This window comes from Mercenaria mercenaria, chromosome 12 (genome assembly GCF_021730395.1).
Source record: "Mercenaria mercenaria strain notata chromosome 12, MADL_Memer_1, whole genome shotgun sequence".
Classification (NCBI taxonomy): Eukaryota; Metazoa; Mollusca; class Bivalvia; order Venerida; family Veneridae; genus Mercenaria; species Mercenaria mercenaria.
The window spans coordinates 68182684-68195401 of NC_069372.1; the positions used below are offsets into that span (position 1 = coordinate 68182684).

A 12718-nucleotide genomic window follows, 5' to 3' on the forward strand; every position below is an offset into this window, starting at 1 on the left:
GGGCTATTCAAATCACTCTGCGTCCGTGGTCCGTCGTCCTTCCGTCCGTCCGTCCGTCCTTCCGTCCGTTAACAATTTCTCGTTATCGCATCTCCTCAGAAACTACTGGGGGGATTTTGACCAAACTTTGTCAGAATGATGTAATGATATCCTAGTTGTGTCCCCCTAAAAATCCGACTGGTTCAACAATTTTTGAGTTATGGACCTTTGTTTATTTTCATAATTGACATAGATTTATATAGGGAAATTTTTTGAAAATCTTCTTATACAAAACCACACGGCCTAGGACTTTGATATTTGGTATGTAGCATCATCTAGCGGTCATCTACCAAGATTGTCCAAATTATTTCCCTAGGGTCAAATATGGCCCCGCCCCGTGGGTCACATGGTTTAATTATATAGACTTATATAGGGAAAAACTTTAAAAATCTTCTTGTCATAACCTACAACATTCAAATTTGGACCTTATGTATAGTTTTGATTGGCTAGATGAACCTTGACATGAGTTGACCTTGATCTTGACCTAGTGACCTACTTTCACATTTCTGTAGCTCAGCCTTCAAATTTGGACCACTTGCGTAGGTTTTTGTACCGAAATAATCTTTGACCTTGACATTGACCTAATGACCTACTTTCACATTTAATTTGGACCACATGCATAGTTTTGTGTTCCAAATGAAATTTGACCTTGATTTTGACCTAGTGACCTACTTTCACATTTCTCAAGCTACAGCCTTCAAGTTTTGACCATATGCATAGTTTTGTGTACTGAAATGAACTTTGACCTTGAGGTTGACCTAGTGACCTACTTTCACATTTTTGAAGGTACAGGCTTCAAATTTGGACCACATGTATAGTTCTGTGTTCCGTACTGAAATTTGACTTTGATTTTGACCTAGTGACCTACTTTCACAATTCTTAAGCTACAGCCGTCAAATTTGGAACACATGCATAGTTTTGTGTACCGAAATGAACATTGACACTTAGATTGACCTAGTGACCTACTTTCACATTTTTCACGCTACAGGCTTCAAATTTGGACCACTTGCATAGTTTTGTGTTCTGAATTGAAATTTGACCTTGATTTTTATCTATTACCAACATTTCTCAAGCTACAGCCTTCAAATTTGAAGCACATGCATAGTTTTGTGTACAGAAATTAACTTTGACTTTGAAATTGATCCTACTTTCACATTTCTTTAGCTACAGCTTCAAATTTGGACCACATGCATGGACCACATGCACAGTTTTGTGTACCAAAATGAACTTTCACCTTGATTTTGACCTTGATCTATAGTCCTGAAATTTGGAACATTCAAAAATGGCTCAGTGGTGGGCGCCAAGATCACTCTGTGATCTCTTGTTTAAATATAGCTCTTATCAAGCAAATAGAAATGATATTTCTAGATGACGATACATTCATCCATCTACTTACCGCTTTACAACATTCACGTTATCAGTATGACTCTGTAATGTAAGCTTAATCTGTAGAATATGGCAAATATTTATAACTATTAACGTTTTCTTTGTACGGAAGGAAAAAGCGTTTATTTTCTTATTAAATAATCGTAAGCGTGATTCATGAAATTGCAAGAAGTCCCAATACTATTTATACCTGTGTAAGCCCGCCCGCTTAGCTCAGTAGGTAAGAGCGTTGGTCTACGGATCGCGGGGTTGTGAGTTCGATCCTCGGGCGGGGCGTATGTTCTCCGTGACTATTTGATAAACGACATTGTGTCTGAAATCATTAGTCCTCCACCTCTGATTCATGTGGGGAAGTTGGCAGTTACTTGCGGAGAACAGGTTTGTACTGGTACAGAATCCAGGAACACTGGTTAGGTTAACTGCCCGCCGTTACATGACTGAAATACTGTTGAAAAACGGCGTTAAACCCAAAACAAACAAACAAACAAATACCTGTGTAAACACACATAAATAACATTTAATTCTTGTATGAATATTATTTCAGAAGTCTGATCTCGTGTCGACAATGAGACGATGCACCCACCCAACTCTCTTCCGCTCCTGGTTAAGTTTAGCGAATATTTTTAACATTTTAACATGTATTGAGCATAGGTGACAATCATAAAACGCATTTTGTAATCATTTCAGCGTGTGTTAAAAAAGCACTTATTACATTTCAATGCTCTTAATACAAGAAGATTTGAATCAGTGGAACGTACAGAAGGACGGCCAGACTGACGGACGGACAACGCCAAAACGTTATCCCTCCACCTTCGGCGGGGGATAATAATTTGGTGTTATTTAAACACGAATTAATCATCGTTCATTATATACTTAAACATGCGATATTTGCACTTAATAAAAAACTGTCCAAACCTCCAAACACATTGACTAATCGTGTTTTTACAACATTCTGAAACAATTTTAAATGTGTTTTTCATTTAAGAAATCAGACATGGATTTGCAAAACATTCCAGTGCCTTACTCATGGTACAACGAGCTGCATCTTCTCTGCTGACATTTTATCCAGTCTTCGTCATCGGAGTCGTCATCAAAATAATAGCCTGTACAGTATGTGCAGTTGTTCTTGGAAGAGTCTGTTTGATCTCCTTTTGTTTCTTTCCTTAAAGCGTTAGTTGAACACTTCTCTGCTTTTGATTTGTCTTTGGTATTAGATTTGTTTATTTTCTTTAGTTTACGTTGAGTCTATTTTCTTTGTCTATTTGTTTTTGTTCCTTTTCCCTATCTTTTGCTTTTAATTCTTCAATAACCTCTCTTGCTGTCAGACATCGGGCAGAAGTTATTCGCTTGCTCGTTTTGATAATGTTATCGCTAACACATTTGTACACCTTTTGTACCTTGAATAAATCTTGCAGTGGTTCTTTTCCCGGTTGGTTTTGATGTCGATGGTACATTAGCATTTAGGGGTAACTTTGACATTGATATTTCCAGTCCTGTGCGTCTGGGTTGTTGACGCAGTCTTATCCGATACAGTATCTGTACTCGGTCCACTAACTTGGTTTTGCTTTGTCAATAACTGTGATGTTCTAGAGGGACATATACATCAGGATGTATAACAGCTAGACTCAGAGGGTGTATTCCTGTAGCACGAAACGCACTTGCTGCATTATTCATCGTGCACACCTTATAATACGCTTTTCAATAGACCGCAGAAGTCGTACTTTGTAACTATCTGTCTGGGATTTTCCTTTAAAAATTGCATGCTTGCCTTGTTGTAGTCTACCTTAAGCGGTTCGAAGGTACACTTAACAAATATTTGTAGCTCGCTTGTTGTATGTGGTGGCAGACAAGGTACCTCTATAAAATTTCAACAAAATGATCAGATCAAAATAATCTACTGCCTTTTTTCAATACAGAAAACAACTGTATTTCATGTTTGTATAAAATCATTTAAGGTGTTGGTCACTGACCTCTAAGTTGTTTGTAGATCTACATTTAATATTTTCGTCTGCTCACATTTAATGCAAAATCCGGTACAGCAGTTAATTGACAATATACCTGCGCTGAGATTTTCGTTTATTTATAGATTCGTGTGGGTTTCAGCCAGTCATGTCAGTAACAGTAACAGATTATCTACAGCGTAGGTTTCAGTCTAGCACAAATTAAGGCTGACCACTACCAGATCAAACGTAAGCCTATGCAAGTGTAGTCCAAATATGAATGGTCCTGTCTTTCTCAGGGGCCTCCATAGCCGAATGGTTAAGGTCGCTGACTGCAAATCACTTGCCCTTCGAGCCTGACTGGGGCAAAGAAATTTTTCATGTAAGGAAGCCATCCAGTTTTTTTACGGAAGGTCGATGGTTCTACCCAGGTACCCGCCCTTGATGAAATAATGCCCGGAAGGGCACCTGGGGTTTTCCTCCACCACGAACGGCTGGAAAGTCGCCATATGACCAATAATTGTGTCGGTGTGACGTTAAATCTAACACCAAACAATCAAACTAATCTTTCTTCTCTCCTCGTGCCCTTTCTTAACAGCATCGTATTTTCATTTGCTCTATTTGCGTTTCAGTGTGTATTGAATTATATGGAAATCTGCATGCTCCTATCGCATGCTAGTTAAGAATGACTGCGGAAGAAATTTGTATCTCGGAAAGAGACATTGAAAGAAGCGAAAAAGAGTAAATTCAGTGAGTTGTTGTATGTAAAGAACTTACATCACACCCATTTTTTCTTTTTCTATGGTAGCGATATTGTTCGTAACGGGAACACAAGTCTTAGACAATCCGATATTCTAGGCTGAAATAAAGTTATTAAGTATGTTATTAAGGAAGTGGATTTTATGTGACATAAAGAAATGCCGGATTTGGTGATGTTTACCTATATTAGAGATTTTTTCAAGATTCAAACACCAGTCACAGTTCGCAAATAGGTTTTCTTGAGGAGCAAAATTGTAAAACAAACATATAAAAGCATATGCAAAAATAAAAAAAGAAGAAACAATTATTTGTTACGAAGAAATCAAAAGTGATTCATTTTAAAGTTACCAGGGTAACCAGGGTGAGTGTATGGAGCTTCCATCGTTCGTTTACTGACTGCATCCAAGTTTATATATAGTACTTGAATAAAATAGAAAAAAGTGAAAAACCACAGGTCGCCCAATACGACATAAACGAAACTGTGACAAGCTCGATTTGATTGAGTCTGTTCATGGACGGTAGTGGAAATGCAAGCTACCATCCACGCCCTCTAGCCCCAGTTGAACTGTTTGAATTATTCATGGGACTTTTTAACTTAACCATTTTACATGTACATCCTGTTGCTGTACAAAAATCTATCAAATTTACAAAACGTTTCAATAAAGACTAATTGTTCCTAACAAAATATAACAACATTTTATTGTTCTGACTATTTATAATAAGAAAACACTGCAGTCGACTATTTATACGAGGTGTTATTTATGACATCGTGCATGACATACGATCTTGTAAAAATATCTTTGCAGATGGCACTAGACTCTATGTAATAGCAGAACAACCTGATTCAGCCGAAACACTTCTTTAGTCTGATATCAAGATATTCGTTCTGGGCCGATAAATGGTTAGCGACATTCAATCCATCGAAATTTGAATCTCTTATTGTAATCAGAAATCGTAACCGTCAGCAGCATCCACCTCTACAAATATTCAACGGTCCTTGAGCATATACACCTTGGTGATTTTCTATCTAGTGAGTGTACATGGCACAAACATATCGACTACATCACAGACAAGGCTTGGAAATGCGCAAATTAAAGTATTCCATAGACCGTAAATCCGTAGAAGTTATGCTGACGTTGTTTGGAGAAATTGTGCTCATTACGAATTCGATCAACTTGACAAAGTACAAAACGAGTATGCACGTATTGCCTCTGGAGCAACAAAACTCGTTTCATTGGAAAATCTATAACAGGAAATCAATTGGGAACCTCTATCGGACAAGCACAGACACTAATTTCACAAAATGCAGGCAAATCAAACACCCGATTATCACTCATCTTTGGTTCCAAAAGCTGGTAACTCACGTTTCTCACCAAGAAACTCTGACGACATACATAGTATACACGCTAAATCTTCTTTATGTTACAATTCTTTACCGTCAGTCATTCGTGACTGGAACCAACTACCAGCAGATATCCGTATTTGTTCAACTTTATCAGCCTTTAAAACTCAAATAAACAAAAACAAAACAAAAACACCACTGTTTTATTACGTTAGTAGCAGAAAACTCCAAATTCTTTACACACGACGGATGCTTTTGCTATTAGACCATTAGGCTACGGAGCCGGTTTAATATGCTTACTGGATGGTTCAAGAAAATACCGGCCTGGCTTTTTCCATCAAGAAGGTGTTAAAAGAGTAAAACAATGAAAATGCATCAAATACAGGTTAAGTATTTAAAATTTTAAATGCATCTTTGCCACCTGACAGAGGAAGTTATGCAGAATTTATGTAAAACAATTCGAAAAATGTTCTAAAACAGCCAATGCACTACTTAGATTTAATAAAAATTATTCAGTGTTTCGTGACGTGATGAATAAGCGAGTGTACGTTTTATCTGTTAAACATTTAAAAATCAATTATAAAGACGCTCTGATTCTGTCAAGGGATACTATTCGTACAGGTAAAAACACCTGTAAATTACAGCAAATTAGACGTGTTAATATTGATTTATCTGATTTTTTAAGTGTGTTCATTGTAGATCAAATATACTGGAAAAATGAAGCTGGTTGATCAGAACTCAATAAAGCTACTACTACACATTGGGTACTTTTAAATTATTTGAGTTTAATGACTCTTGTCGGACATTTCAATTGGACTAAAGATCAATAAAGGTTTACATGAATATATGTAGGTCGTGAAGGTTGTTTCGTGTTACATGTATATGTTATATGATACGCAATTATCAGTACAAGAACAAACTTCACATTGATATTTAGTTTGCACTGACAATACAGCAATTACCGTATGCGTATATTTATGGATTCTTCTAAAGTTTGTGTAGTTCTGGTCACAGGAGGATCCGGATTTTTGGGACAACATGTGGTTGGATTACTTCAAGAACGTGCTGACCATGTGACCGAAATTAGGGTCCTAGATGTTGCTCCATATAAAAGTAAACTTGGTATGTGAATTTAGGTATTAGAAACTAAATGTTGATCACCAGTATTTTTAAATCATGATTCACGTAAAATTGTTTGTTATATTTATGCCGAAGAAAACGTTCGTTTTTGTACAAAGTGTGGAGTGTAAATAATACATGTATTGTATCTTTGTGAAGCGAATTGTTCATTTGTCGTCAAGGTTATCGGGTTAAGGCACATTATACGAAGCGTAATTATCCTCAAAGGGGTCGGGAAGAGCGGGGGGGAGGGGAGTCTTGATCGATTAAGTCATAAGTTCGAACTGTAACATATATGCCATTTTAATCAGAGAGGAAAAATGGCAAGACTCCGTTAAAAGATTCAGTCCTTCGACTGATGACGTCTCAAATATTTTATAGATAATCTACATTGTAAGATGTAGGCGAATTCAGATGTAATATCATAGTCCTGCAATAATTTCATATTTATCCTACCATGCTGTTAAGTATTTTAAAGAGAAAAAGACAGAATCGTATTGTGTAGTTTGATGTCTACTATATAATTATATCAAATAAGAGTATGCATGTTTGTCGATGTTTTAGTCCTTGTTTTATAAGATATCCAAATTATTAAAATTATTTCTAAAAATTGAAAGATAGTGACATACAGACAGACAGACAGATAGAAAAAACAAGGTCAGATTAGATTATTATCTACCTTGTCCTTGTCAACGACTTATGGTAACTTCAGATAAAAATACACATTATGGTTACCTTTATTTGACATACTAAATTGATTTTTATGTGTGTGTGCTTCATTATCGTATCTATTTTAAAGAAAATATCAGTTCTTGTTTTCTTTTTTTTTTGTTTTGTTTTGTTTTTCTTTTTAATAGTCGAAGTAAATCCCCTTATCTTAACGGCTGTTCCTGTTAGCTTAGGCTAAGAGCGACAATTTTTGGTCAAATCGTCACGAAGAAGATACGGATCCGCCGGGTATCGATCTCAGGAACTCTCGATTTAAATTCTTTTCCTGCAACTCCTTTTCTAAACACTATTTTCATCTTAATTTCGGGATGAAAATATTCAGACATGCGACAAAAGAGTTTTCCTCTCTTTGTCTGCTGTCGGGACATACTCTTTGAAATAGCTTTAATGTACAAAAATCAATCAGCCCTTTCTTACTCTTGATCGGCTTTAAGTTTAGTTTCGTTAAAACCCTGAGAAGTAAGTCCAGATAAGAATCTTTATGTAGACTTTTTTTGTAAAAATCAAAGGTCTAAAACCCAGTGAAAACATTTTCTGCTGTTAAACGCGTAATATATGCACAGCAAAGCTTCATACCGATCATTCCATGAAGTTTCATTCAAATTCAACCAATAGTGCACGAGAATTAGTCCGGATAAATGTTATTTGAACATCAACGTCGCACGGAAGAAGCTGCCCTGAAGATTTTTCGGGGAGCTCGATAAACAATGCATTTGTCAAAATATCTTTATGTGATAAACAATATGATTTATATAGCCACATATTTCGGTTAAGTATATTTATTGTTCTATTAATCTTCACGTTCGGCATGTGTTTTTTTTCTGAAAAGGTCAACGATACAACCGGTGGCCAGATAACCTAATCATTGCTCCTGTTTTTATGTTCTCTGTAAGAGACTGACAACTTCCCCACATGAAGCACCGGGCTTTAGACACATACAGTCACCACGTAGAACATATACCTGGCCCAGTGTCTCCTGACAACTGTCATACTGTGTAATACTTAACAAGGTAACCGGGTTGGACTGTTTCAGATTATGCCGAAAGGATACCCGTGCAACAGTATGTTGGGAGCGTGACGGACAGTGACCTGGTTCATAGAGCATGTATGGGCGTAGACTGTGTTATGCACTTGGCTGGAATAGTTGACATTTCTCTTATACCGGATGTTGATCGGACCTACAAAATAAATGTTGAAGGTAAGGATTTCAGACGGCAGTAGTTATGTCATTATAACAATTAGGAAAGTAGCAGTATATGTGTCGCGCGTAATACCCTACAAACCTTATCTTGGTACACGGTTAGATTAGTATTATAACACGTTTTTGCAATTTATATCTTTTTGTGAATTGCGAAATGGTCAACTAGTATATAGTCGATTGGATTGTTTAAACTACGCTTTTTTCTTAGCCTGAAGCAGTAAAGACAACATTACCTGACATTCGTACTCGAAATCCTAGTCAATGAATCTAATAACATTTGAAAAGGAACTAACATTTTCTGCTCTGTGATGTTGAAATTGATTTGAGACTTCTATTTTCATTCAACAAATTAGTAATATGATAATGATATGTAAAAACGTGCACACACACACGCGCACGCACAAAGCAAACACACAAGGCCAAAACAAACAAATAAAGGAACACAGTGGAGCACCGCCCTGGAACGGTCAGTGGCAATACCACCACTGGGGAGCTTAAACTGGTTTATGGTGCACCTAACCTCACTCTTACCACCACCATGTTCCAAAGTCACAGGACAGTAGTAAATAAAAGTTATCCCCGCCCTTGACTCTTTCAGTTAATATTATAAAGATTCAAATATGATGTTAAAACGGTCTTATTTTCAGGCACAAAGAATGTAATAGCGGCTTGTAAAAAACACAAAGTGAAACGTCTGCTATACTCGAGTTCTACAGAAGTAGTGCTTGGGACAGGGAATATATATGATGGAACAGAGGAGAATACGGAAATCACCACCAGTCATCTGTTCAAACCATATGGACCATCAAAAATTGAAGCCGAAAGACTTGTACTAGAAGCAAATTGTAAGCACATTTATCCGATCAACATGATCTAACTTCATAATGTTACTTATCAATTCAAACAGTTTATCGTTCCGCTACAAATCCTCATGTTTCCCAGTCAAGATTTTGGTCAGTAATCAGCCATCATGTCTGCAATAAAAAATACTAAGTTAAACTGACACGGTAGCCGGTTAGGCAGCACATGGAACTATATATCGAGAGGTCGCGGGTTTGATCCCAAGTTAATGTGCGAGTTGATGGTAGACAATATGCCTAATATCAGTAGTCTCTGATTTATACAGAAAGTTGTCAAGTTCTTGAGGAAGCCCAATTAATCCTGGTGCTGTGTGGCGGCCGTAAAAAGTCGCCCCGACTTCATCTCAGTGTTGTTATATTTTCTGGTCATTCGGGATCATTGATTGCAACTCGTTTAGATTTGAAGATTGAATACTGCTTAAGCCAGTGCTAGGGGCGTGGGCAGTGTTGCATTTTTCATTACTGTTCATGAACAGACTCAGAGTGTTGGTCTACGGATCACGGGGTCGCGAGTTCGATCCCTGGGCGGGGCGTATGTTCTCCGTGACGATTTGATAAAGACATTATGTCTGAAATCATTCGTCTTCCACCTCTGATAATTCATGTGGGGAAGTTGGCAGTTACTTGCGGAGAACAGGTTTGTACTAGTACAGAATCCAGGAACACTGGTTAGGTTAACTGCCCGCCGTTACATGACTGAAATACTGTTGAAAACGGCGTTAAACCCAAAACAAACAAACAGTCAAACCGAGTCTGCAATTTTAACTGTTTGCCTTGTTCTCAGTGCTTCCGAGGGATCGATTTACTTTTCAGATCTTATTTCTCAATGTAATTTTGTTTATACGTTAATCATACATATACTGCTATGGGTTTGTGGTGTGGGGGAGCTGCGTTGTTGGAACGCGGCTTTTTCTGTTAGATATCAGTCTTTGTTTTTTATACTTACAGAAATATTTCACTATGAAACGAAAGCATATATCAGGACAGGAATGTACCATGCTCCTTTGAAACTTTGAAGAATGTTGATGAAATAGCTCAATACTAATATGAACATTGTTCGGATAGCTCCTCCTACCTAGTTTTCAAGAAATATAGGCCAAATTTATAGAAATATATTATTACGAAGTGACTTCACTCCGTTTCCAGTTTAGAAGTTATGACCCTAGGACATTTAAAAGGATACTGTAGGCCTATGTTGCCCACTATTAATATATGAATGCTATATTTTGCTAACCGAATAACTTCTGAAATAGTTATGAAGGAAGCTAGTTAATCAAATAGAAATACATTGCTATAAATGATCTTGCGCATATTCTTGTGTTGCACTGTATATCCAAGTACAAACGCACCCCCTAATAATAAAGCCCCGTCCCTCCCCTGTTTACCAACAGAATAAAAGATTATTGTCATAATACACATGTTCTGACTATACACCAGTTAAAACGCCTCCTCCCCTCTTCATCCCTTACACCCCACTCCCCCAAAATAAAATAAAATAAATAAATGCGCTCCTTCCTATTTACCAAAACAAATATACTTGTTTTAAGTTTTGTAATTTTCAGCAATTTATATCTATATTATTTTCTTTTTCAAATTTTGCCCAAAGTAAACGTATCCTTTGGCGAAATGATTGTTTTGCTTAAGGGTGGAATTTTTAAGGTTCTTGAATTACTAACGGCACGAATGAGAAAGTGTTAAGTCCTTGAAACACAATTTACTCCAAGATAATTGTTAACTATCTCCCCTTTACATCTCCTTAAGATATTGGTTATTCGGTCATTTCATATGTACAAACTTTTGCACACCTCGAAGCATTAAGTATTTGTTTTCACAATGTAGACTGGGATAGTGGGGGGAGGGGCTTGTCTAATTCATATTCAGTATTGACTTTTTGTACAGAGAAGTTTCTCAAACGGGGCATAAAATCAACACGGTCCATGTCAAAGCAAATACATATATATTTAAAAAGCAATATATTGTTTATACAATACACATACAACAATAAACAGAATGTAAGTTTTAAAGTACGTTCTCTGTGTCTTTGGTTAATTACCGTGTAAAACAGTTAAAATTCGAACTGATCAGGTTTATGGCAAAACCACTTAATTGCCAACAGTAAATATCTAACGTAAGAAACAAAATTGCCAACGACTTCCGGTTAGAGAATTTATTCAATGTTTACCTTCTTTGTAATGCTATATGGCTTGAATACCCTGTCAAGAATCTGCATATGTTACAATATATTACAGGTCACAATCTACAGACGCTTGCATTACGCCCATCTATGATGTACGGTGAATTAGAATTCCGATCTATAGAAGTTCTTGTTAACGGATTTCTAGCACAGAAAATGGGATCTTTTGTTCGCCTAGATTGTAAAAATGGCATTGCTGAACATGTCTATGTTGGAAACGTTGCATGGGGATTTGTTTGTGCAGAGACCAGCCTCTATGGAGGTAAAGTGGAGCAGGACTCAACCGGAAGTAGTTATTTTATCGTAGATGATTCTCCAAAAGCAAGTGTTTTTGCATTCCTGGGTGAGATTATGACAGAACTAGGTTTGAAGCCGTTAGGACCACCTATACCATTATGGTGTATTCAGTTTCCGCTTTATATACTGTACTTACTTTTAAGTGTTATTTCAGTAGTATATAGAGTAAACTTCTCCCATGGAATCCCTGAATTTTCGTCTATTACGAGAATATATAGGTTTAGATACGAAAAAGCAACAGCCAAGCTTGGCTATAAGCCATTATACGGCTTTGCCGAAGCGAAATCAAGAATAGTGGAATTCTACAAGCCATATTTGCCAAAGCGTTATCAATACTATAGGTAGTATTGTTTTAATGTTATATTGGATTACACAGCGAATAATCAGTAAAATTAAAGACCCCGAAACAACATTATCGGTATATCTATTGTGTATAAACACATGGTTATACGTATCTGCGAAGAACAAAAGTGTATCATGTACTGTTAACAGACTAATGTCAATTGAATGCTTACCGTCTTCTGCATCGTCGCTACCTGCATCATCCTTCGGTGTAAGTGTTCCTTTTGTCGAAACTGTAACAATGAAACTTTACATCTTTACTGTATCTGTTACGTAATTTCAGTAACTATTGCAATCAATGTTGAAGTAAAGACCACTTTCTCTATGACTGGCTTACTTTGACAAAATTTCACACGGCATATTTAGCTTACTGTGTTAGTTTTACGTTTTCTGCAAAGTTTCCAGTGATGTTAAAATTTGTTGTGATAAATTGACAATGCTGTTTAAGATAATCACACATGTCTATTTCTGATTCATTGGTATTGTTTGATTAAATGATGTCAAGAACCA

At 36.8% G+C, this 12718-nt stretch overlaps 1 protein-coding gene across 1 annotated transcript; it reads left to right on the top strand.

The window, feature by feature from the left end:
• Positions 1 to 6133: 6133 nt before the first annotated feature.
• On the top strand, positions 6134 to 12718 carry LOC123535125 (3 beta-hydroxysteroid dehydrogenase/Delta 5-->4-isomerase type 4-like). Its single transcript, XM_045317670.2, has 4 exons — positions 6134 to 6588; positions 8348 to 8512; positions 9163 to 9360; positions 11625 to 12718. The coding sequence occupies exons 1-4, from the start codon at positions 6432 to 6434 to the stop codon at positions 12209 to 12211; spliced, it is 1107 nt and encodes a 368-aa protein (XP_045173605.2). The 5' UTR covers positions 6134 to 6431; the 3' UTR covers positions 12212 to 12718.

What these genes read in the sequence shown, in the direction of transcription:
- LOC123535125 (XM_045317670.2), top strand. Translation starts at nt 6,432, where the DNA reads ATGCGTATATTTATGGATTCTTCTAAAGTTTGTGTAGTTCTGGTCACA. An exon ending in CTACAAAATAAATGTTGAAG is followed by an intron (nt 8,513 to 9,162) that starts GTAAGGATTTCA and finishes TCTTATTTTCAG; the next exon opens with GCACAAAGAATGTAATAGCG. An exon ending in ACTTGTACTAGAAGCAAATT is followed by an intron (nt 9,361 to 11,624) that starts GTAAGCACATTT and finishes AATATATTACAG; the next exon opens with GTCACAATCTACAGACGCTT.